We start from the raw sequence: 27,827 nt of genomic DNA on the forward strand, positions 1-27,827 counted from the left end.
GTGAAAGCAGAAGTAACTTTGAAATCCTCTTCCCTAAATAATGGGAAGATTTTTTTGTTTAAGATCTTTAGAAAACTAAACTTCAGAACATTTTAAATTGATAAGCTACCATGCCCACATATGTTCATGTGAGAGCAGGAGTAACTTTGAAATCGTCTTTCCCTAATAATGGGAAGATTTTTTTGTTTAAGGTCTGTAAAAGGCTAAACTTCAGAATAACTTTAATTTTGAATAGATAAGCTGCCACGCCCACATATAAAAGGTTTAAAAATTCTCTTATGTGAGAGCAGGAGTAACTTTGAAATCGTCTTCCCTTAATAATGGGAAGATTTTTTTGTTTAAGATCTTTAGAAAACTAAACTTCAGATCATTTTAAAGTGATAAACAACCATGCCCACATACATATGTTTATGTTAGAGTAGGAGTAACTATGAAATCGTCTTCCCTTAATAATGGAAAGATTTTTTGTTTAAAGGCTTTTAAAGGCTAAACATCAGAACAGTTGTAATTTTAAATTGATAAGCTGCCACGCCCACTTATAAAAAAGAGTAAAAAGTCGTTTATTTGAGAATAGGAGTATATTTGAAATCGTCTTCAATAAATAATGAGAAGATTTTTTCGTTTAAGGTCTTTAGAAGGCTAAACTTTAGAATAACTTTAGTTTTAAATAGATGAACTGCCACGCCCACATGCATATCAAAAAAGTCCCATATGTGAAAGCAGGAGTATAAGGAGTGCCACCTTCGCTTATGAAGTAAATAGTAGAATAAGTGCATATCTCTAGTTATCAATAACAATATGAAAATTTAGGAAATAGTGGACAAAAGTAGGCGACAATCCTTGCTAGCATAGTCACTCAAATATAGAGCCAAATACACATAGACTTACTTATACTTAGAAGTGTTTTATATTAATTGTTATGAGAGTAGCGAAGCACTCTGGGTATAGCTAGTTATATCAAATTATCGTAAGACAATAATCATGAAATTTTACAATTAAATTTTTGTGGTCGTTTTAATTCATTAAAAGAATTTACGATAAAAAAACGTCTAGCTAACTTGAGTTGTATTATTATGTAATATTTTAATATTTGATTAATATTGTAATACACTGAAAAAAATAATATGGTTTTAATTTAAATAAGTTTTACGACTTCGCCGAAATATATTTTAAATGTCAAAAAAAAAAACTAAAATTCAGCTTAACAAAAAATCCCCTTTAAAATTAACTAAATTATTAAAAATATTAAACCCAAAGTTCATTTTTCATAACTTTTGCAAAAATTGTTCGTTTTAAATAATGTTTCCAACAACAACAAAAAAACATGACAAAAACAAAGAATAAATTAGTATTTAACTTTTATCTTAATTCATGTGCTTTATGATCTTTTTTCCAGTAGTCCAATGTGTTTTTTTTTATTATTATTTTGTGTCGGTATTTCTCTATCTTTTACGCTTTATTGTTGAGTAGTTTGAATATTTCAGAATATTTGCCGTTTTGTATATTTGCTAAAAGTTTATTTCACATTTTTTTGCGGCTACTTTTTTTATAGTTTCCATTCAAATTCTTTTTCAAGGTAAAATCAATTGAGATGAAACTAATTGAATAGAATTGAGTGAATGAAAAAAAAGCAACAAAAATAACTACAACAATGAAAATTTGTCATAAATACATTTTGAAAAAAAAAAACAACAGTTTTAAAATGAAATCATAAATTTTTTGCTGCTCTCATTATAAATGTACGTTGAGTATGTCATCATCTCATCCGCTTTCGTTTTAGTACATTTGTTTATAACAATTGCAATTTTTTTAAAATTTTATTTCATAATTTGTTATTCATAATTTGTTATAAAAAATCCGATTTTAGATAAAATATTTAGAATACAGTCTAGTCTATAGTCTAGTCTATAGTCTAATCTATAGTCTAGTCTATAGTCTAGTCTATAGTCTAGTCTATAGTCTAGTCTATAGTCTAGTCTATAGTCTAGTCTATAGTCTAGTCTATAGCCTAGTCTATAGTCTAGTCTATAGTCTAGTCTATAGTCTAGTCTATAGTCTAGTCTATAGTCTAGTCTATAGTCTAGTCTATAGTCTAGTCTATAGTCTAGTCTATAGTCTAGTCTATAGTCTAGTCTATAGTCTAGTCTATAGTCTAGTCTATAGTCTAGTCTATAGTCTAGTCTATAGTCTAGTCTATAGTCTAGTCTATAGTCTAGTCTATAGTCTAGTCTATAGTCTAGTCTATAGTCTAGTCTATAGTCTAGTCTATAGTCTAGTCTATAGTCTAGTCTATAGTCTAGTCTATAGTCTAGTATAGTCTAGTCTATAGTCTAGTATAGTCTAGTCTATTAGTCTAGTCTATAGTCTAGTCTATAGTCTAGTCTATAGTCTAGTCTATAGTCTAGTCTATAGTCTAGTCTATAGTCTAGTCTATAGTCTAGTCTATAGTCTAGTCTATAGTCTAGTCTATAGTCTAGTCTATAGTCTAGTCTATAGTCTAGTCTATAGTCTAGTCTATAGTCTAGTCTATAGTCTAGTCTATAGTCTAGTCTATAGTCTAGTCTATAGTCTAGTCTATAGTCTAGTCTATAGTCTAGTCTATAGTCTAGTCTATAGTCTAGTCTATAGTCTAGTCTATAGTCTAGTCTATAGTCTAGTCTATAGTCTAGTCTATAGTCTAGTCTATAGTCTAGTCTATAGTCTAGTCTATAGTCTAGTCTATAGTCTAGTCTATAGTCTAGTCTATAGTCTAGTCTATAGTCTAGTCTATAGTCTAGTCTATAGTCTAGTCTATAGTCTAGTCTATAGTCTAGTCTATAGTCTAGTCTATAGTCTAGTCTATAGTCTAGTCTATAGTCTAGTCTATAGTCTAGTCTATAGTCTAGTGTATAGTCTAGTCTATAGTCTAGTCTATAGTCTAGTCTATAGTCTAGTCTATAGTCTAGTCTATAGTCTAGTCTATAGTCTAGTCTATAGTCTAGTCTATAGTCTAGTCTATAGTCTAGTCTATAGTCTAGTTTTAGTCTAGTCTATAGTCTAGTCTATAGTCTAGTCTATAGTCTAGTCTATAGTCTAGTCTATAGTCTAGTCTATAGTCTAGTCTATAGTCTAGTCTATAGTCTAGTCTATAGTCTAGTATAGTCTATAGTCTAGTCTATAGTCTAGTCTATAGTCTAGTCTATAGTCTAGTCTATAGTCTAGTCTATAGTCTAGTCTATAGTCTAGTCTATAGTCTAGTCTATAGTCTAGTCTATAGTCTAGTCTATAGTCTAGTCTATAGTCTAGATAGTCTAGTCTATAGTCTAGTCTATAGTCTAGTCTATAGTCTAGTCTATAGTCTAGTCTATAGTCTAGTCTATAGTCTAGTCTATAGTCTAGTCTATAGTCTAGTCTATAGTCTAGTCTATAGTTCTAGGTCTATAGTCTAGTCTATAGTCTAGTCTAATGTCTAGTCTATAGTCTTAGTCTATAGTCTAGCTATAGTCTAGTCTAGTCTAGTCTATAGTCTAGTCTATAGTCTAGTCTATAGTCTAGTCTATAGTCTAGTCTATAGTCTAGTCTATAGTCTAGTCTATAGTCTAGTCTATAGTCTAGTCTATAGTCTAGTCTATAGTCTAGTCTATAGTCTAGTCTATAGTCTAGTCTATAGTCTAGTCTATAGTCTAGTCTATAGTCTAGTCTATAGTCTAGTCTATAGTCTAGTCTATAGTCTAGTCTATAGTCTAGGTCTATAGTCTAGTCTATAGTCTTGTAGTCTAGTCTAGTCTATAGTCTATTTCTATAGTCTAGTCTATAGTCTAGTCTATAGTTCTAGTCTATAGTCTAGTCTATAGTCTATGTCTATAGTCTAGTCTATAGTCTAGTCTATAGTCTAGTCTATAGTCTAGTCTATAGTCTAGTCTATAGTCTAGTCTATAGTCTAGTCTCTAGTCTAGTCTATAGTCTAGTCTATAGTCTAGTCTATAGTCTAGTCTATAGTCTAGTCTATAGTCTAGTCTATAGTCTAGTCTATAGTCTAGTCTATAGTCTAGTCTATAGTCTAGTCTATAGTCTAGTCTATAGTCTAGTCTGTCTATAGTCTAGTCTATAGTCTAGTCTATAGTCTAGGTCTATAGTCTAGTCTATAGTCTAGTCTATAGTTCTAGTCTATCTATAGTCTAGTCTATAGTCTAGTCTATAGTCTAGTCTATAGTCTAGTCTATAGTCTAGTCTCTAGTCTAGTCTATAGTCTAGTCTATAGTCTAGTCTATAGTCTAGTCTATAGTCTAGTCTATAGTCTAGTCTATAGTCTAGTCTATAGTCTAGTCTATAGTCTAGTCTATAGTCTAGTCTATAGTCTAGTCTATAGTCTAGTCTATAGTCTAGTCTATAGTCTAGTCTATAGTCTAGTCTATAGTCTAGTCTATAGTCTAGCTATAGTCTATATTCTATGTCTATAGTCTAGTCTATAGTCTAGTCTATAGTCTAGTCTATAGTCTAGTCTATAGTCTAGTCTATAGTCTAGTCTATAGTCTAGTCTATAGTCTAGTCTATAGTCTAGTCTATAGTCTAGTCTATAGTCTAGTCTATAGTCTAGTCTATAGTCTAGTCTATAGTCTAGTCTATAGTCTAGTCTATAGTCTAGGTCTATAGTCTAGTCTATAGTCTAGTCTATAGTCTAGTCTATAGTTCTAGTCTATAGTCTAGTCTATAGTCTAGTCTATAGTCTAGTCTATAGTCTAGTCTATAGTCTAGTCTATAGTCTAGTTCTTAAGTCTAGTCTATAGTCTAGTCTATAGTCTAGTCTATAGGTCTAGTCTATAGTCTAGTATATAGTCTAGTCTATTAGTCTAGTCTATAGTCTAGTCTATAGTCTAGTCTATAGTCTAGTCTATAGTCTAGTCTATAGTCTAGTCTATAGTCTAGTCTATAGTCTAGTCTATAGTCTAGTCTATAGTCTAGTCTATAGTCTAGTCTATAGTCTAGTCTATAGTCTAGTCTATTAGTCTAGTCTATAGTCTAGTCTATAGTACTAGTCTCTAGTTCTAGTCTATAGTCTAGTATATAGTCTAGTCTATAGTCTAGTCTATAGTCTAGTCTATAGTCTAGTCTATAGTCTAGTCTATAGTCTAGTCTATAGTCTAGTCTATAGTCTAGTCTATAGTCTAGCTATAGTCTATAGTCTAGTCTATAGTCTAGTCTAGTCTAGTCTATAGTCTAGTCTATAGTCTAGTCTATAGTCTAGTCTATAGTCTAGTCTATAGTCTAGTCTATAGTCTAGTCTATAGTCTAGTCTATAGTCTAGTCTATAGTCTAGTCTATAGTCTAGTCTATAGTCTAGTCTATAGTCTAGTCTATAGTCTAGTCTATAGTCTAGTCTATAGTCTAGTCTATAGTCTAGTCTATAGTCTAGTCTATAGTCTAGTCTATAGTCTAGTCTATAGTCTAGTCTATAGTCTAGTCTATAGTCTAGTCTATAGTCTAGTCTATAGTCTAGTCTATAGTCTAGTCTATAGTCTAGTCTATAGTCTAGTCTATAGTCTAGTCTATAGTCTAGTCTATAGTCTAGTCTATAGTCTAGTCTATAGTCTAGTCTATAGTCTAGTCTATAGTCTAGTCTATAGTCTAGTCTATAGTCTAGTCTATAGTCTAGTCTATAGTCTAGTCTATAGTCTAGTCTATAGTCTAGTCTATAGTCTAGTCTATAGTCTAGTCTATAGTCTAGTCTATAGTCTAGTCTATAGTCTAGTCTATAGTCTAGTCTATAGTCTAGTCTATAGTCTAGTCTATAGTCTAGTCTATAGTCTAGTCTATAGTCTAGTCTATAGTCTAGTCTATAGTCTAGTCTATAGTCTAGTCTATAGTCTAGTCTATAGTCTAGTCTATAGTCTAGTCTATAGTCTAGTCTATTGTCTAGTCTATAGTCTAGTCTATAGTCTAGTCTATAGTCTAGTCTATAGTCTAGTCTATAGTCTAGTCTATAGTCTAGTCTATAGTCTAGTCTATAGTCTAGTCTATAGTCTAGTCTATAGTCTAGTCTATAGTCTAGTCTATAGTCTAGTCTATTGTCTAGTCTATTGTCTAGTCTATTGTCTAGTCTATAGTCTAGTCTATAGCCTAGTCTATAGTCTAGTCTATAGTCTAGTCTATTGTCTAGTCTATAGTCTAGTCTATAGTCTAGTCTATAGTCTAGTCTATAGTCTAGTCTATAGTCTAGTCTATAGTCTAGTCTATAGTCTAGTCTATTGTCTAGTCTATTGTCTAGTCTATAGTCTAGTCTATAGTCTAACCTATAGTATAATCTTAATTCTATTTTGTTGTCTAGTCTATTGTGTAGCCTTATTCTAGTCAATAGTTTATAGTCTAGTTTATAGTTAATTTACAAACTGTTCTGCCTATAGTCGACTAGAGTAATCTATCGGCCTTTCCTTTAACATTTCTCTTTAATATTATTTAGTTCAGTCTAACTACAATTTATGTTTAAATTCTTTTTTAACATAATTTTTATGTATCTTCAACGTTTATACTAAAAGGAGTGTTCATTTCATTTATTTTAATTAATATAACTATTTATTTTTGGTGTTGTTGTTGTTTTTATACTTTTATTAACAACAAACCTTATTTTTTCCAAGAATGTTACCCCTGAGTCAATGAACTAATTTTCTCATTTTAATTTGGCCGCGTTTTGAATTTCGCATTTTATAAATAAGCTCAACCCAGACAAAGGGAATATATTTTGAATAAAAAAAGAAATTAATTTCTTTATGTTGTATGATTATTTAGATCATGTTCTCCTTTTTTCAAAAACTCAGGTTATGTTTTTTTATTTATTAATTGTAATAATGGTTATTAATATTTTATTTTTTAATATTTAATTGCAATTCGTCTTTCAGTATCAATTGATATTAATTGGTTGACTCAAATTAATTTTTGGTCAAAGAGTACAAACATGTAGTTTTTGTAATGCAGAAAATAGTCAGTTGTCACTTTAGTACCTACAAGTAAACAAGCGGGAAGTCAATCATGGCGACAGCGAACTTTGACAAAAACAAGTTTTCATTTTTAATTACCAACAAGCATTTTTGTTCAAAAATATTTTATGTTATGCTGCTATTTAACAAAATTGATCACTAAATTCCATTGATTACAATTGTCTTGAAAAATAAAACAAGTGCAAACAATAATTTCAATAATTTTGTGCAATCAAAAATTGCAAAACTCACCGAAAGCATAATTTACAGCATAAGCGTCCATAATTATACTCCAAATATTTCAACTGCTGAAAAAAAAACTATTTGAAAAAATAAATGTTAAAACAATTCCGACAAATATCTGGGTATTACATAAATTAACATAACACTGCAAACAAAAACTGTAAAAAAGACAAATAATGTAACTTCAATTTTAAAGTTGCATACAAATATACAATAGTAAACATGACAATATTGGTAAATGCATATAAATGTATTTACGTATAAATATATAAATACATATTTACATTTATGTATGACATTATGTTATGTACTATAGTTACTTTATATGAAGAATGACATAACTCAAAAATTTTATATTATTTTAGTCGTTAGAGTACTTTTTGAATTTAAATGTAAAAATTACTTTGATTTATGTAACCATAATTTCTATTTACTCTGTCTATGTCTATTATATTGCCTAGTCTTTAGTCTAGTCTATAATGCAGTTTATACTCTAATCTACACTCTTGTCTATTCTAGTCTAAAGTATAGTCTATAAACTTGTCCTTTGTCTAGTCTATAGTCGAGTCTATAGTCTAGTCTATAGACTAGACTAGACTATAGACTAGACTAGACTAGACTATAGAATAGACTATAGACTAGACTATAGACTAGACTATAGACTAGACTATAGACTAGACTATAGACTAGACTATAGACTAGACTATAGACTAGACTATAGACTAGACTATAGACTAGACTATAGACTAGACTATAGACTAGACTAGACTAGACTATAGACTAGACTATAGACTAGACTATAGACTAGACTATAGACTAGACTATAGACTAGACTATAGACTAGACTATAGACTAGACTATAGACTAGACTATAGACTAGACTATAGACTAGACTATAGACTAGACTATAGACTAGACTATAGACTAGACTATAGACTAGACTATAGACTAGACTATAGACTAGACTATAGACTAGACTATAGACTAGACTATAGACTAGACTATAGACTAGACTATAGACTAGACTAGACTATAGACTAGACTATAGACTAGACTATAGACTAGACTATAGACTAGACTATAGACTAGACTATAGACTAGACTATAGACTAGACTATAGACTAGACTATAGACTATAGACTAGACCAGCGGTTCCCACCATTTTTTACTTCGCGGACCCCTTGAGGAATTTATTTAATTTCACGGACCCCCATACATATTTTGATATCTTATCTATATAATTAATAGGCAAGACGATTTTTTGTGACCCCTTTTACTCTTACAGTATACATCTGATCTTGGCAAAAAATATATCATTTTAAAGGTATTTGTTCGCAGATGTGCACAATATATATATTAATGAGATCGGTTCAGAATTTTACGAGCTATAAGCGTTTAAAGTTGTTACTAATACATAGAAACAATAGTCACACGTACGTATTCTTGAAATTAAAAACAAACAAACAAAGCAAGAAACAAAACAAAAAAGTAAACCGTGTTGTTTACTTTTTTAAAAAAAGAGAGGAGAGTGCAGAAACGTTTAACTTCTCTGTTACCGTTTTCTTTTTGTATTTTGCATGATATTTGTTTTTGTTGTTGTTTTTAATAAGATTTTTGTAAACAAATATGTATGTAAACAAGCTTAGGCAAAGAGAAAATAGGATTTTATTGTTTTATATTTTTGTGTAAAGTGCTAAATTGTGAATGAGATAATGATCTATTTTGTTATAATATAGTTACGATTGTTACCAAATCGAAAGGAATATTTTTATAAGAATTAGGACTTCAGTTTTATATTCATATTTATATATACATTCCCGAGGAAACAACGAACTGGGAATATAAAAAGATGTGTAAATAATGCTTGGGGACACCTGAAGATATGTCAAACAATGTACTGATATTCGTATTTGACCTGGAAAAATATTGGTAGGGCATTAGTACGGAAATTCAGTAATTTTTTAAATTTTAAGTATTGATATCGTAAAGTAATGACAAATATCGGTTACATTAACGAATTTTCAATTCCCTAACTTTTTAACGACCGTATAATATTTTAAAGACAAAGATTGGAAAAATACAAGAATGTCAAAAGTTATGTATTGAAATATTTTTAAAATATAAAATTATTAACGTGAACTTTTTATTGGTCGTTACACTGCCGATACTTTTCGGTTATGTTTAACAAAAAAAAATCGGTGAAATAAAATACTGAATTGTGGTACATAATTATTAGTTTTGATTGATTTTGATGATTTAAATGATGGATTAATGAATTGATTCAGTGTCAGTAAGTAATAAAAAAAGCCTGTAAAAAATATAAGTAAAGTTTAGTTGGTCATGCCGGTACATACCGCAATAAATGGATATGTATATCGCTTATATGCAGGTTTAGCACAGGGAGGATTTGATGATATTTTTCGTTTTTGGGTTATTCTAACCAATTAGGAAATAGTAGTGTAAAGTGAAAACTGTAAGTTGAATAGGTGATGGTTATATGCTTTATAAAAATAGATAAAACTGCTAAATATAAATCATGTCTTTTGGGATGAAGAGTGTTTAACCGTACTTATTTACGTTTATTATTCATTTACTTGCTATTAAACTTGCATATATTAGCAAAAGACTGAAATTTATAGTTAATTAATGTTTTCTTTCAAACAGTACTTACAAAATATATGAAAAATTAAGGCGTTAAATTCTTCTTATGCATATACAAAATCAGTGTGTAATTGGATATGCCAATGCATATCGTTATGCGCTCCTATATGAAGGCTAATAGAAGGCCCATTAGAAGACCTCATAGAATATCTACTTTTAAATTCTATTAGAAGACATTAAAATTTAATAAATGTAGGTCTGCTGAAGTCTTTGTCGAGTGTTATAAGGGAGAATTTAAACAGCATATACCTGATGGATGGTATATGCTGTAAACAGCATATACCTGATGGATGGACTACTAATGACATCCAAATAAAATTTATTTATAATTAGATAAGACATTATTTATTTTAAATATTTTTATTGTTTTGACAAATTATTTAGAACATTTCCACTAAGTGTTTTGAACAGCTAACATTTCTTTACTGGTGTGTACAGTAGAGTACTCCAGCATTGTGAACGTAGCGTAAATATGTAGGGGATAATAACTCGATAGAAGAAATGTTCGTTATTTTTTATTTTTAAAATAGTTGAAATACTTTTGTAAAACAAGTTGTATACCTAATTTTAACAATTGAGGTTTTAAACTTCTGATGGGACTTTTACTAAAACCCATCACATTTTCTAAAAGAAAACATTAATCAAAGCAAATTATACACTTTGATAATATCAATAAAGTTATTTTTTTACCACAGATTTGAACTACAAAAATATGGTTTTATTTTACACATTCATACAATTTTTCCAGCATTGGTTCTGGTCGAATTTCGACCGCTGGGCGAACTCTAGTTGTTATAAATAACACTGTGATACAAAAGTGAAGAAAAATAAAATGCAGGCGTTCTCATATACCAATTCTATTTCGTTATAGTCCATAGAGTACGAATATATTTTTAGTTTTCCCCTATCACTTCGTTAACTTACTTTTTAAGAGCAAAAGATGCGAAAAAGAGCCATTTTTGAAGTTTTAAATTTGAAAAATCATAAGTTTAGTAGTTTTCATCCGATTTTCAAATCCGATTTTTTTTTTTAATGATACAAGTGTCTTTTAATCCAAAAAAAGAAATCCAAAATTTATGGTCAAATGTCTGAGTTACGGTCGTTAAAGTAAAAAAACTCACACTTTTTTAAAAAATTTTCATTTTCATCATGCTCTACTTTGACCATGAGGCAGTGAGTTCATCTTTTATTACTTTCCTGAAGAATCACATGAAGGAAGGTTTCTAAAACTTGTTATTTCATAAAAATCTATGAAAAACTGGATGATATATGCCAATTTTTCTAATAGCATGTTCCTCGAATTTTTGGTTTTCTCCATACAAATTAATTTTTGTATAAAAATGTTTATAAACATTTTTTAAACTTGTTACAAAGAAAACCAGAAACATGAACGTTTTTGTATGGAAGAAATATGCTATATTTTTATAAAACTTAGCACAACTCATAACCTTTTTCATCGATTATTATAAATTGACCATCATTGGAAACCCAACTTAATGTGCCTTTTTTCAAATGTAATAAAAGCTAAAGTTACTGCTTCATGGCCAACGTAGAGCAGTATGAAAATTAAAAATTGTGAAAAAAGTGTGAGTTTTTTTACTTAAATGGCCGTAACCAAGACATTAATCATAAATTTTGGATTTATTTTTTTGGGTTGAAAGACAACACTTGTATCTTTAAAACAAAATATCCAATTTGAAAATCGGTTGCAAACTACCAGACATATATTTTTTTAAAGTTAAAACTTCAAAAATAGCTCTTTTTCACAACTTTTGCTCTTAAAAAGGAACTAAACGAAGTGATCGGGAAAAATTAAAAATAAATTCCTACTCTATGGACTATAACGAAATGGAATTGGTATATGAGAACCCCTGCATTTTTTTGCTGTATCACTGTGTAATTGTTCGAAAATTGTCTTAGTCCTGGTCCATAAACCCTATAAAATATTCCCGTACATTGAGAACATTTAGTATTTCGGAGATGTTTTCAATTTCATGGTTTTAAATATAGAATGACTTCTAACATGATGTTTAATTTTATGATCGTGAGAGCTTTCATGTTCATTTCTCGTCAAGGTAGAGAAAAGGTTTCTTTAACAAGTATTGTCGACATGTGCTTAAAGAGTCATGTTTCTAAATTTTTTTGCGATTGCATAGGAGTGAGCTGAGTATGTAAGCTAAATTTTCGGGAAAATATGTGAAAGTTAGACTTCTTCGATGTTGTTGCGGAATGCGTTACCCACATAAAATATGACTTGAACTCTTTGCGAATGTACTGTGAATTTGGATCTTAAATTTGAATTTTAAAATACCTACGAATTATTTTACTGCGTGGTTTTGACTATTTACGCAAAACGCTATGAATTTTCTGATGTTGATTTAATAATATTGGACAACAAAATGAAGTTAAAATCTGTGTATCACGTTGGAATGGAATATTTATATTTAAAATTAACTAGATTAACACTTTTGCTTACAATTTAAAAAAATATTATGAAATGTGACCTAACTTCATATTCCGGGATACTAGTATCAGTATTTAATTCTAAGGCAAATCATTATCCGTCTGCTATAAGAACATTTATATTTATAAAAATTACAAATCACGTAATACTTTACTTTATAAAAGTGAAACAATAAATTTGTAGCGCCTAGCTTCATCCTGATAAACGACCGAAACAATAAAATTCAAAGAGTCACCAACAAATCTGGGATTATTGAATAAAAATTGTGTATTTTAGTATTTATGAAAAATTTGGAGATATTTTTAATATTTTGTAACATATAGAGAATATTTTTTATTCATGATTTTTTTCGTTCGTCTTCGCGGACCCCCTAGGATTTTGCTACGGACCACTAGGGGTCCGCGGACCCCCTTTTGGGAACCGTTGGACTAGACTATAGACTAGACTATAGACTAGACTATAGACTAGACTATAGACTAGACTATAGACTAGACTATAGACTAGACTATATAGACTAGACTATAGACTAGACTATATAGACTAGACTATAGACTAGACTATATAGACTAGACTATAGACTAGACTATATAGACTAGACTATATAGACTAGACTATAGACTAGACTACAGACTAGACTATATAGACTAGACTATAGACTAGACTATAGATTGGACTATAGACTAGACTATATAGACTAGACTATAGGCTAGACTATAGACTAGACTATATAGACTAGACTATAGACTAAACTATATAGACTAAACTATATAGACTAGACTATAGTCGATAGTCTACAGTCTATAGTCTAGTCTATGGTCTTTAGTCTAGTCTATAGTCTAGACTAGACTAGACTATAGACTAGACTATAGACTAGACTATAGACTAGACTATAGACTAGACTATAGACTAGACTATAGACTAGACTATAGACTAGACTATAGACTAGACTATAGACTAGACTATATAGACTAGACTATAGACTAGACTATATAGACTAGACTATAGACTAGACTATATAGACTAGACTACAGACTAGACTATATAGACTAGACTATATAGACTAGACTATAGACTAGACTATAGACTGGACTATAGACTAGACTATAGGCTAGACTATAGACTAGACTATAGACTAGACTATAGACTAACTATAGACTATACTAGTCGATATAGTAGTCTATAGTCTAGTCTATAGTCTAGTCTATAGTCTAGTCTATAGTCTAGTCTATAGTCTAGTCTATAGTCTAGTCTATAGTCTAGTCTATAGTCTAGTCTATAGTCTAGTCTATAGTCTAGTCTATAGTCTAGTCTATAGTCTAGTCTATAGTCTAGTCTATAGTCTAGTCTATAGTCTAGTCTATAGTCTATCTATAGTCTAGTCTAAGTAGTCTATAGTCTAGTCTATAGTCTAGTCTATAGTCTAGTCTATAGTCTAGTCTATAGTCTAGTCTATAGTCTAGTCTATAGTCTAGTCTATAGTCTAGTCTATAGTCTAGTCTATAGTCTAGTCTAGTCTAGTCTATAGTCTATATAGTCTAGTCTAGTCTATAGTCTAGTCTATAGTCTAGTCTATAGTCTAGTCTATAGTCTAGTCTATAGTCTAGTCTATAGTCTAGTCTATAGTCTAGTCTATAGTCTAGTCTATAGTCTAGTCTATAGTCTAGTCTATAGTCTAGTCTATGGTCTAGTCTATGGTCTAGTCTACAGTCGAGTCTATAGTCTAGTCTATAGCCTAGTCTATGGTCTAGTTTATGGTCTAGTCTATAGTCTAGTCTATAGCCTAGTCTATAGTCTAATTTATGATCTAGTCTGTAGTCTAGTCTACAGGCTAGTCTATAGTCTAGTCTATATTCTTGTTTATGGTGTAGTCTACAGTCTAGTCTATAGTCTAGTATATAGTCTAGTTTATAGTCTAGTCTATAGTGCATTCCATAGTCTAGTCTATAGTTCTGTTTATGGTTTATAGTTTAGACTATAGTCGAGTATGTGGAGTATATTTTTCGAAACTATTTTATTTGATTTATGCTAGTCTTCAGGTAAATATAGCGATATGTACATCATACAGTGGAGCAATAAATTATTCAATTATACCTAGATGCGTATGAGTGTATATAACGAACATCCGCACAACTGACATACAATTTACGACTGTAATAAACCGCGCATAAATATAATATTACCTAGATTAACTATAGTTTACAACAACTACATATAAGGGGCAAAGAGGCAAAAGCAGCAAACTCTATAAACTTATAATGAGAAGTATGTAATTAACAAAACGACAATATCAAATTCACTTTTAGAGAATGAAATTCGTTGAGAAAATTTATCGGTAAATGCAAAGAATGTAGTCCTTATTGGAGTTAGCTGCTTTTGTTAAGTTTCTTATAGGAATTTTTTACTATTGGTTTGGATATTCTCAACAATTATACATTGTTTCAAAAGCTGCAATCTCCATTTAATACAAATTTAAACGCCTATAGTGTGTTTTGTTTACAAAGTTCAATAAACCGTGGTTTAATTCTAGTCTAAACAACTAATCATATATGACATTTAATCAAATAAGCTAAATTCAAATGTTTTTCTTTACTTTTCAAAACTATGAAAACATTTTATAATTCTGGTTTTAAATTAAAAATTTGAATTTAATTTTACTTAATATTAAAAAATTAAGTAAATAAAGTCTTACGTTTTTTCTAACCTTGAAATCTATTAAATTTAACTCACTTATCTCTCTGAAACGTTAAATAAACAAATAAAATAAAATTAATAAAAAGAAATATTATAAAAAGAAGGTGTTTTATAATATATAACGTTTCATAAAAAGATTTTAAATTAATGGTTTTGTTTAAAAACATTAAGAGATTTCGAAAAGAAATCGAAATAATTAATAATAAAATAATTTCCATTAACCCTCATTACGTATACATGAGTCAAAATTGACCAAACAGATTTATAATTCAGAATATTTATTTTTAAATATATTTTTAATTATCTAAATATAAAATTAGTTTTAATTCTTTTGCATAAACTAACAATTTAACAATTATTAAAAATTTCAGAATAATATTTTGAAAACAAACTGATTTGTAATTTTCCTTATTAGCTTTAAAAATTGCATTAATTTGCAATAATCATTAATTTGTTTATATATTTATTAAAAAAATTTTCCGTTAATTTTTTTTTTAATTTCAAATATTTGTTTATTATAAACATAATTTGATATTTTTTTTATAACTGTTATGATTGTATTTATATTTATTTATTTATTGATGTTTACACAATATCTTATTAGTGTGAAAAATCAATTTACAGTGTCTAGCAAAACAACGATTAATAATATATAATATACATAATATAAAACAAATATTTTAATTGTAATATTTTGTTAATTAATAAAGCTATAAAAGAGCAAATTGTTAACTGAATTTTAAAAAACTAAATGATCAGTCTTGTTTGTTTTTAAAAATAGTCTGAATTTAACACTTTAACGATCTTAATTGATTTGATCATGCAATGCTATTGATAAAACCTCTGTTCAATGAAAAAATGTAATTATTTATTATTAGCAGTAATAATTTTCCCATTAAAACTATAAACTGTGAACGCCTAAGATAACGACGTTCACATTATCAAAATAATATTGAAAATTGGAATATTTTTTTAACAATAAAAAGAAAAATTAAATTCAAATCTTGCCTTAAACTTATTTTTTTATATTAACTAAACATTAAATAAATATCTGTTAAAAATTTAAACACTTAGCTCATGAAATTTTTTTTTATTAGTGTGAACATACCTTTATAAATAGAGTTATTTTTCCATATATACACTAATAAAATAATTTATGTTGTCTGTCGATATTTACAAAATCATTTAGCAATAAATGATGTTTGTTTTAGTTATTTATTTTATTACTTATTTTTTTTAAAGCAAATAAATTTATTCAATTATTTTTGTTATAATTTTATTATTTGTTTTAATTACTTGTCTGTTTAAACATTGTTGCAATATACTTTATGAATAATTATGTGTATAAGACTGACTCACAAAAAAAAAACGTTGTTATGTTACCGCATTATATATATAGTAATATGATATATCCTACACATTCGTACACATTAGTGGACGCGATATAAATGAATATTTTCTGAAAAATACAAAAAAATAATCTTTTTTTTGGAATTGTTCTATTGTACGAACGATCATCACTACTTCCGAAATGCTCTAAGAGTCATTTTATAACAAAGTAAGGTCCATAATGTCCATTACAATTCCCTTTGTAGATAGTGAAGATCCAAAGATAGAGAACCAAAGCACTAGAAAACAAAATACATAACTAAAGAGGAGAGTGGAATGGAAACAGGTCCATTTCCGAAGGGGTTTCAACCCAGAAGATTTACCGATACCCTAAATAAAGAAATCTGAAAGAATCTAAGTCTTCCTATAAAACATTAATAATTCACCTGATAAAACGTAGTAGACTGTGGAGGGTTAAGTATCGTATTTCCCCAGTTCGTTATAGAACCAAGCTCTAAACTGTCAGAATAGATTAGATAAGGATAGATAGATAGATAGATATATAGATAGATAGATAGATAGAGTAGATAGATAGATAGATAGATAGATAGACAGATTAGATAGATAGATAGATAGATAGATAAGATAGATAGATAGATAGATAGATAGATAGATAGATAGATAGACAGACAGACAGCAGATAGATTAGATATAGATAAAATAATAGATAGATAGATAGATAGATAGAAGATAGATAGATAGATCGAATTAGATAGATAGAAGCAGATAGATAGATAGATAGATAGATAGAACTAGATAGATATAGCTAGATAGATAGATAGATAGATAGATAGATAGATAGATAGATAGATAGATAGATAGATAGATAGATAGCTAGATAGATAATAGATAGCTATAGATAGATAGATAGATAGATAGATAGATAGATAGATAGATGATAGAAATAGATAGATAGTAGATAGTAGATAGATAGCTAGATAGATAGATTATGATAGATAGATGATAGATAGATAGATAGTAGATAGATAGATAGATAGATAGATAGATAGATAGATAGATAGATAGATAGATAGATAGATAGATAGATAGATAGATAGATAGATAGATAGATAGATAGATAGATAGATAGATAGATAGATAGATAGATAGATAGATAGATAGATAGATAGATAGATAGATAGATAGATAGATAGATAGATAGATAGATAGATAGATAGATAGATAGATAGATAGATAGATAGATAGATAGATAGATAGATAGATAGATAGATAGATAGATAGATAGATAGATAGATAGATAGATAGATAGATAGATAGATAGATAGATAGATAGATAGATAGATAGATAGATAGATAGATAGATAGATAGATAGATAGATAGATAGATAGATAGATAGATAGATAGATAGATAGATAGATAGATAGATAGATAGATAGATAGATAGATAGATAGATAGATAGATAGATAGATAGATAGATAGATAGATAGATAGATAGATAGATAGATAGATAGATAGATAGATAGATAGATAGATAGATAGATAGATAGATAGATAGATAGATAGATAGATAGATAGATAGATAGATAGATAGATAGATAGATAGATAGATAGATAGATAGATAGATAGATAGATAGATAGATAGATAGATGAGATAGATAGGATAGTAGATAGATAGATAGATAGATAGATGATATAGATAGATAGATAGATAGATAGATAGATAGATAGATAGATGATATAGATAGATAGATAGATAGATAGATAGATAGATAGATAGATAGATAGATAGATAGATAGATAGATAGATAGATAGATAGATATGAAATAGTTTCCATGATGAACTAGAGATACATTAAATCTATCCATATGAGGATGGATTCGAGTTGCGTCAGAATCTGTACATCTTTTTGATATAAGTATTAACATAACAAACTATTTGAGATTATTCTAATATATATTACCATACCATTTCAAATGGTTAAACAGACCTATACACGGAGGTACATACATATGTATGTAGGCATTGCAATATCGGAACAATAATATGAGTTTATCAAATTGAACTCTTTGGGGTCCCCATTCTCTACTATAATAGTGTAGATTATGAAATGTAAATTCTAAGCAGTGATGCCAAGTGTAGGGATTTTTCCCTTTTTGTAGGGATTTTTTTTCAAAAATTTCACGTGTAGGGAAAAAGGGAAAGATTTCTTACTATTGTCAAATTGTAGGGATTTTTCAATTTCATAGTTTTTAACAACTAAAAATATACCCTTTAATGTATTAAACTTTAAAATTAAAAATGAATCAGATTTAATGTTCTGAAAATTTATAAAAGTAAACCGCAAAAAGTAAACGCAAAAGTAAACGCGAAAGTAAACCTTAAAAAACATAAAATAAATTTTTAACATCGAATCGTGATACTGCCATAAATCTTTCAATTGTCTTGTTTTTTTAATCTTAACTGAAGAGTCAGGCTTGGAAAATTTGTATTATGTAAAATTAAAAGAAAAAAAATATAAAACGGAGCTAATATTTTAGTTTTTTATGTTATTTTTGTATTTTTTTAGGATAAACTTGGAAAAAAGTAGTGTAGAGAAAAATGTAGGGAAAATAAAAAGTGGGTGTAGGGAAAAAAGGGATTTTTTCTCATAAGCGTAGGGATTTCTGAAAAAAATCTGGCATCACTGATTCTAAGGTACTTTATAAACAATAAATATTATGAAGTGCCAAACATTATTGACCTAAACTTAGAGACCCTCATTAAATAACACTGATAATAATTACTTGCACATTTATTGAAAACTATTCACTACTACTAAGTATTTAATAAAATAGGGGGAAATTATGTTGTGATTTTTTATACTCTTTAACTAACAATAAGCCCTATTGGGCACTTTATTTACTGGGGTGTCAAAGTGTTTTGAACTTATTGTTGTATAATATTATAAAATATTTTCTCCAAGCACGATACAAAAAAAAAAAAAAAGAAAACAAGATCAACACATGTTACATATGAAAATATTCAACAACTCGTTCAACAAACAATTAATAAAGACACAAACATTCACTCATACATTAATTCATTCGTTCATTCATTGATATCAATTATTAATTGAAGAATTTTGTTAATAATTGAAAATATGTTTAGTTGTATTGTTGTACGTTTGTGTTTTTTTTTTATAAAAGTACACATTTATTTTGTGATACTTTATTAACGTACTTTTATTATGTAGTATTGTCATCTCATACTCATGCCGTTGATGATGATGATGATGATGACATACATTCATACATATATTTTTGAGAACATTCTTTCGTTAATTGTTTAAAAACGGTTTTTTATAAAGTCAACAATTAATTATTATAAATATTGTTTTGTTTTTTTATCTTTTATTAATTTTTTTTTAAATAAAGTCTACAATATCTGAGAAAACGAATTTAATTGATATTGTGCCTTTTTATACCGGATGCTGGCGTAGAAAAAAGGTACCTTCCTATTTATTTGCAACTTGAAGCTTTTCTCATGTGTTTATTGTAATAAAATTTTAAGTTTTCCTGGTTCTTCATTGTTTGTTTTGTGTTTTTTTCATTCATCATTTGCAGTTTATTGAAAGTCAATGCTAGTTAACGTATATATAATGATACATTACTTTTTTGCTTAGTTTTAGCCAAAACTAAACTTGATTTGTTTTGTTATTATACGATATATCTAAATCGTATTGTGTGTTTTTTTGTGCACCAACCCACAATTATTTTAGTTAGTTTTTATTTTGAAACACCTACGCTTGATTGTTGGGGCCAAAATAATGATTTAACGCTTTATAATATGTAAGTCTTTAACACTTTGTGGTACAAAGTAGAAATTTAACTTGAATAAAGAGCAATAATAGGTAAATTTTTCTGCATAACGGAGCAAGGTCTATGTTAGCAAGGAATGCAGAAAACAGTCGGATAGCCAAATAACTAGACAGACAACCGGGAAGATAAAAAGACAGACAACCGGAAAGATAGAGAGAAAGAAAGGCAACCGGGAAGATAGAGAGACAGAAAGACAACTGGGTATATATAGAGACAAACAGACCACCGGGATGATTATAGAGACTGACAGACAGAGCGACTGACAGACAGACAGACGGAGAGACTGACATACAGAGACATACAGAGACATAGACAGACTGACTGACTGACAGACTGACTGGCAGACAGACAGAAAGAGATATAGACAGAAAGAGATATAGACAGAAACAGAAACAGACAGAGAAGCAGATAGAGGTGCAGACGGAGAGAGAGAGACAGATAGATAGATTGATAGATTAATAGATAGATAGATAGATAGATAGATAGATAGATAGATAGATAGATAGATAGATAGATAGATAGATAGATAGATAGATAGATAGATAGATAGATAGATAGATAGATAGATAGATAGATAGATAGATAGATAGATAGATAGATAGATAGATATATAGATTGAGAGATAGATAGATAGATAGATAGATAGATAGATAGATAGATAGATAGATAGATAGATAGATAGATAGATAGATAGATAGATAGATAGATAGATAGATAGATAGATAGATAGATAGATAGATAGATAGATAGATAGATAGATAGATAGATATATAGAGAGACAGATAGATAGATATAATAGATAGATAGATAGATAGATAGATAGATAGATAGATAGATAGATAGATAGATAGATAGATAGATAGATAGATAGATAGATAGATAGATAGATAGATAGATAGATAGATAGATAGATAGATAGATAGATAGATAGATAGATAGATAGATAGATAGATAGATAGATAGATAGATAGATAGATAGATAGATAGATAGATAGATAGAAAGATAGATAGATATTTAGATATTACTGACGTACTCTTTAAAAGTACTTTGAAATTACAACAATGTTTCGGATAATAGGTTCAAGACGTCGCAATATTCAAGGATTTGAAGTAGTTCTGTTTGCAATTTTTCTACGAGTAGTAATTTTATAAAAAATCAAATAACTTTTAAAATAAATTAATTTTTATTTAAAAAGCTTGAGATTCAATTGTTCAATTGTTAATTATTACTTCAACACTATTATACATTGAAAACTGCTTAGTTTTGATAAGAATTGACTGAAATGACTATTGGCGAATAAATACTTATTTTATTTGTTTGTAATTATTGAAAAATTTCAAAGATATATTAAATTTTTTTGTTTTTGTGCATTTTTTTCATTCTGTAATTTATATTTACTCAACAATAGCTAAAAGTAATTTGGGGAGAAATCAAATATCATTATAATTGTGCATTGGAAAATAAAAATCAAACACAATTAAAATAAGCTACCAATTGCCATTATAGTAATCCTTATTATTTAAATTGTTCAACAAAAAATATTTATATGCATTGCAAAATATTAATTTCATATTAAACAATTTTTTTGTGGTTTTATTTTACAGTCTAATAAACCTTATGCCGCAACCACAGCTAATGGTCATACAATATCATCGACCGCAGATCGTGTGCCGCCCATTAGTGGTTATCAGTGGCCAAATGATCAAACGCCTGGCGTAATGGGTTTAAAAAATCATGGTAACACTTGTTTCATGAATGCCGTCTTACAGTGTCTCAGTCATACCGATATTTTGGCTGAATATTTTGTTTTGGATCAATACAAGGTGAGTTTGATTGAAAAAAACTATGAATAAAGAATTCGAGACTTTAAACTTCACTGAGATAGATTTGTTTTTTTTTTTAATTTTTCTTTAAAATATTTTCTTTTTATTACCCACTGTTATTTATCTATAATATAGATTTTGTATTAAAACTCGAATATTATGCATTTTCCGCTATTTTCATTAATTGTATTAATTTTTTTTTATTTTCTAGGCTGATTTAAAGCGTCGCAATAAAATCAATTCACGAAAATTTGGTACAAAAGGTGAATTAACCGAACAATTGGCTAATGTTCTAAAAGCCTTGTGGACTTGTAAGAATGAAAGTGATCATAGCACCAGCTTCAAGGTAAACTTTCTAAATATTTTCACAAAAAATTCTAAGCAAAGTAACTTAATTAAATTTATTTCCCTAACCTCTTTCTTTAGGCTGTTGTTGATCGTTATGGTTCACAATTTCGCAGTTCAACGCAACACGATGCTCAAGAATTTCTATTTTGGCTTTTGGATAAAGTTCATGAAGATTTAAATACCGCCACAAAAAGACGCTATAAAAGTGTCAAGGTAAGTTAAAAATTTACATTAATTCTCATCTATCTGTGTATAAAGATTAAGAGTAAACTACTAATGATGTAAACTACGATGATGTTGTTGCTGCTGTTGATGATGATAAACAAAAAATACACTTGTTTATACGCTCATACCGTTTGGTATTAATCTTTAACAATGTACCTTCATTAGCGTTATATTGACAATTTAGCATCATATGCATTCATGTACTTGAAAAGAAAGAATGTAAAAATACTACAAAAAAAGCAACAGTTTAGTAATTGGTTTTTATGACTGCTTTATTTTTGTTATTTTTAAATAACAGTCAACTAATAGTTTAGTGTTAGATGAGCACAAGTTAATAATTTTAGAAAATGTCTTCTTGTTAAGACTTTGATAAAGAAAAATGTGCATTTGTTTTTGTTTGCTATTTACATTATTAATTGAATATCCGTTGAAATTTTAATTTGGATTCTTTTGTTTACACACTTTTACCGTTGTCTATATTAGTAATTTAATAATGTAAGAGCTATTGTATTGATTTCATTTTTCCATAGTCAAAGTTACAATTACGCTTTATTTTTATAAATAATGAACCTTTAAATACTTAATTAATTTTTAAAGAAAGATACAATTTTGGTGTAATTGCATATTTTGAATTATGTAAAGAATTAAGTAATTAAGGAATTTGAAACAAAAGAATTTGAGAACAAGAGAATGTTGAATGAAATGTAGATAGATAGATAGAAAGATAGATAGATAGATAGATAGATAGATAGATAGATAGATAGATAGATAGATAGATAGATAGATAGATAGATAGATAGATAGATAATAGATAGATAGATAGATAGATAGATAGATAGATAGATAGATAGATAGATAGATAGATAGATAGATAGATAGATAGATAGATAGATAGATAGATAGATAGATAGATAGATAGATAGATAGATAGATAGATAGATAGATAGATAGATAGATAGATAGATAGATAGATAGATAGATAGATAGATAGATAGATAGATAGATAGATAGATAGATAGATAGATAGATAGATAGATAGATAGATAGATAGATAGATAGATAGATAGATAGATAGATAGATAGATAGATGATAGATAGATAGATAGATAGATAGATAGATAGATAGATAGATAGATAGATAGATAGATAGATAGATAGATAGATAGATAGATAGATAGATAGATAGATAGATAGATAGATAGATAGATAGATAGATAGATAGATAGATAGATAGAAGATAGATAGATAGATAGATAGATAGATAGATAGATAGATAGATAGATAGATAGATAGATAGATAGATAGATAGATAGATAGATAGATAGATAGATAGATAGATAGATAGATAGATAGATAGATAGATAGATAGATAGATAGATAGATAGATGATAGATAGATAGATAGATAGATAGATAGATAGATAGATAGATAGATAGATAGATAGATAGATAGATAGATAGATAGATAGATAGATAGATAGATAGATAGATAGATAGATAGATAGATAGATAGATAGATAGATAGATAGATAGATAGATAGATAGATAGATAGATAGATAGATAGATAGATAGATAGATAGATAGATAGATAGATAGATAGATAGATAGATAGATAGATAGATAGATAGATAGATAGATAGATAGATAGATAGATAGATAGATAGATAGATAGATAGATAGATAGATAGATAGATAGATAGATAGATAGATAGATAGATAGATAGATAGATAGATAGATAGATAGATAGATAGATAGATAGATAGATAGATAGATAGATAGATAGATAGATAGATAGATAGATAGATAGATAGATAGATAGATAGATAGATAGATAGATAGATAGATAGATAGATAGATAGATAGATAGATAGATAGATAGATAGATAGATAGATAGATAGATAGATAGATAGATAGATAGATAGATAGATAGATAGATAGATAGATAGATAGATAGATAGATAGATAGATAGATAGGTAGATAGATAGATAGATAGATAGATAGATAGATAGATAGATAGATAGATAGATAGATAGATAGATAGATAGATAGATAGATAGATAGATAGATAGGTAGATAGATAGATAGATAGATAGATAGGTAGATAGATAGATAGATAGATAGATAGATAGATAGATAGATAGATAGATAGATAGATAGATAGATAGATAGATAGATACCTAAAGAGACCTGGGAAAAAACGTTTCCATGATACAGCTGTCGCTAAGATCCAATTATCGTGAAAATCATAATTTTGATTACAATAAGTAATTAATTACAGGAACAATTACAATTGCTTGTAAAGTGGACTTGACCCATTAATATTACATATAATTTAATTGTAATTTGAATACAAGTAATTGTAATATGCGGGAAAATTGAAATTAATCTTCACTTATGATTTATGTCCCAGTAATCAATATCGAAAAATATTCCTAGCAATTCTTGACATCGCCAGTGTAATGATCCATTTTCTTGGTCTTCAATATGAAATAATGTTTTGCATAAGATTTCGATATTCAGGAAATTTTTAAAGTGCAATTCGATGTAGCTGTTACTGACGTAAATACCTTTTATTATAGGCGCACATTTCACAAACAAGATAACAACCTAATGCAGATATCATTAAAAATTACCTTACCCAAGACAATGCGATTAATATTAAAACGTTTAGCTTTAAAAATCTTAAAGCAGTTTTTTAAAATAAAATCAAATAACTACTTTCCAACAAAGAATTTTCACTCTTCTTTATTCTACCTATATAATAACACTTATCTTATAATAATATAAATTGATAAAATTAAGCATTACTTGTTTATTACACAATTATTTTATTTAAATAAATACTGGCGCTGGCAATTGTTCATTCCCCTTACAAACAAGCACACTTATCGTGTCTATAGCACTTTATTATAACATGTAATATTAACTGGAATATGCAATGCAAGTGTTGCTATTAGAACTATTTAACACGAGTTATTATTTTTTACGTAAAATAAATTTGCACTTGAATTTAAAATTTTCGCAAAATGAAACCCTTACAGTTTTTTGTTGAAGATAATATTTGTAAAAATATTTACATAATTGATAAGATAAAAATAGACGGCGTTTATATGTATGTATAAGAATATAAGGACTGAGCTTAATGTAACTTGTAATTGAATATTTAAAAAAGTTATTATTTTTTAGCTTATAGATAAACAAAATCTTTAAGATAATAATGCCAATGACCTTTAAATGGTCCAATTACTAATTTTTATTGAAATTTGTTTAGTTCAAACTTGATTTTTCCCCCCTAACTTCTTTCAGAACAACTATGGCCGTCCAGATGAGATAATAGCCGCCGAAACCTTGGCCAATCATATACGTTGTAATAATTCCTTTGTACAGGCGGTATTTCAAGCACAATTTCGTTCATCGTTGACCTGCCCACGTTGTAAAAAACAATCGAACACATTCGATCCATTCCATTGTATATCGGTGCAATTACCCCAATTAACGCAACAGACAATCTTTGTTACTGTAGTTTATTTGTCACAGCAACCACGACAAGTACGCATGGGTCTGACAGTCACTGCCGGTTCACCCATAATGGCCCTAAGAGAGCAATTGCACAAGGATACGGGTATACCAAATGAACGTATGGTATTGGTTGATTTACAAAAGGAAGGATTTATGCGTGTCTTTTACGATACACAGCCAGTGAATACTTTACAAGGTATTGAAACTATATATTGTATAGAAGTACCATTGGAAAAAGATGCTAAAGCGGAGGGTACTACCGCAACAACTTCACAACCAAATGTAAATAAACCACAATCTGCCGATTTATTGGTGCTGGTGGCAAATGTTAAGAAAAAGAGAGTAGAGCAAACAGAGAGCGCAGAGAAAAAGGAGTTAATTTCCTTAGAACGTTTTGGTGCTCCATTTTGTTTACAAATGCCCAGAGATTGTTCTTATTCTGAATTGCAAAAGAAATTGTTAAGAGAAATGTCGTCTCTACTAAAGCCAGAAGTGTTTTCCTATGCCACCCCTTTGAGTGAAATGTTTCAAATACGTTTGCAAGATCCCTCAGCAGATCCAGATACTTTTATAGAACAAGTAGAACATCCTTTACTAACCGAAATGATAGACTTGGCTTTGTCGGTATTATCGGCAGAAGCTGGTCCCACACATGTAAAACTGCTGCTAGAGTGGCCAGAGCCGGAGGCTTATTTCTGTGATCTTTCAGATCAAGTGGTGGAACACGAAAGTGTACCGCGTCTTTTGGCTAACAAGACAAATGATACAGCAGCCTTGACTTTGGAACAGTGTCTGGAACATTATACCAAAGCTGAAACTTTGAGTGCTGAAGATGCCTGGCGTTGTCCTCATTGCCAGGAATACTTACCGGTTGTGAAAACTTTAGGCTTATGGTCTCTACCCGATATTTTAGTGGTGCACTTTAAACGTTTTCGCCAACATCATGGCAAAGGCGCCAATGCCGCCAAATTGACCACCATGGTTAATTTTCCTTTACATTCGTTTGATATGTCTCCCCACTTGGCTAGAGGAGTTAATGAAACAACTACCAGCGGCAATACGTTAACAGCAGATGGTACCGCCTTCAACCGTCCCAGTCCGTGGCGTAAAACGAAGCCAGGTGATTCACGTTCTTCCACTTTAAGTTCTCGTGACAATCGTGAGACCCGCTATGATTTATATGCCGTCTGTTATCATCAGGGTGACACTTTGGAAACAGGTCATTACACTGCCGCCTGCAAGAATCCCTACGATCGTCAATGGTATAAATTTGATGATCAGCGTGTTTCCAAAGTCTCTAGTGAGTCATTGCCCGATGAAATCGTTAATAATGAGGCTTATATGTTGTTTTATCAACGTAGAACTGCAGAAAATGCCGAATGTTCTGGTTCGAGCTCAAATTCCAGTGACCATTGGATATCACGCATAGCGCCACCTGTACCAGTACCGGTAGCAGCAGCTTCCACCTCCACCGCCTGCTCCTCAACGGTTGTCGTACACAATTCGGAGGAAAATATGAAAAATGAGACTATCACTGTTAAACCCACAACTATAGAAGAAATTGAGCCAGAGGTTAAGACATTAGCAACGAAAGAAATAATTAAGGAAATCCAAGCAGAAGAGGAAAATGGTATGTAACTTACAGCTTTTTTATTTAAACTTAATGAAATTTACAATATTGTTTCTCT

At 29.2% G+C, this 27,827-nt stretch overlaps 1 protein-coding gene across 1 annotated transcript in view; it reads left to right on the forward strand.

The window, feature by feature from the left end:
• LOC119607696 (ubiquitin carboxyl-terminal hydrolase 31) overlaps positions 1 to 27,827 on the forward strand; it is a 45,608-nt gene that overhangs the window by 14,488 nt on the left and 3,293 nt on the right. Inside the window, exons 3-6 of the mRNA XM_037961768.1 lie at positions 21,826 to 22,044; positions 22,256 to 22,390; positions 22,471 to 22,605; positions 25,927 to 27,769. Of these exons, the coding sequence (XP_037817696.1) occupies positions 21,826 to 22,044; positions 22,256 to 22,390; positions 22,471 to 22,605; positions 25,927 to 27,769 (2,332 nt within the window). The remainder of the gene's footprint in view (positions 1 to 21,825; positions 22,045 to 22,255; positions 22,391 to 22,470; positions 22,606 to 25,926; positions 27,770 to 27,827) is intronic.

Source organism: Lucilia sericata, unplaced genomic scaffold (assembly GCF_015586225.1).
Source record: "Lucilia sericata isolate MDLA Ls3-8-SP2 unplaced genomic scaffold, ASM1558622v1 Contig000734F_arrow, whole genome shotgun sequence".
In the NCBI taxonomy this organism is placed as follows: Eukaryota; Metazoa; Arthropoda; class Insecta; order Diptera; family Calliphoridae; genus Lucilia; species Lucilia sericata.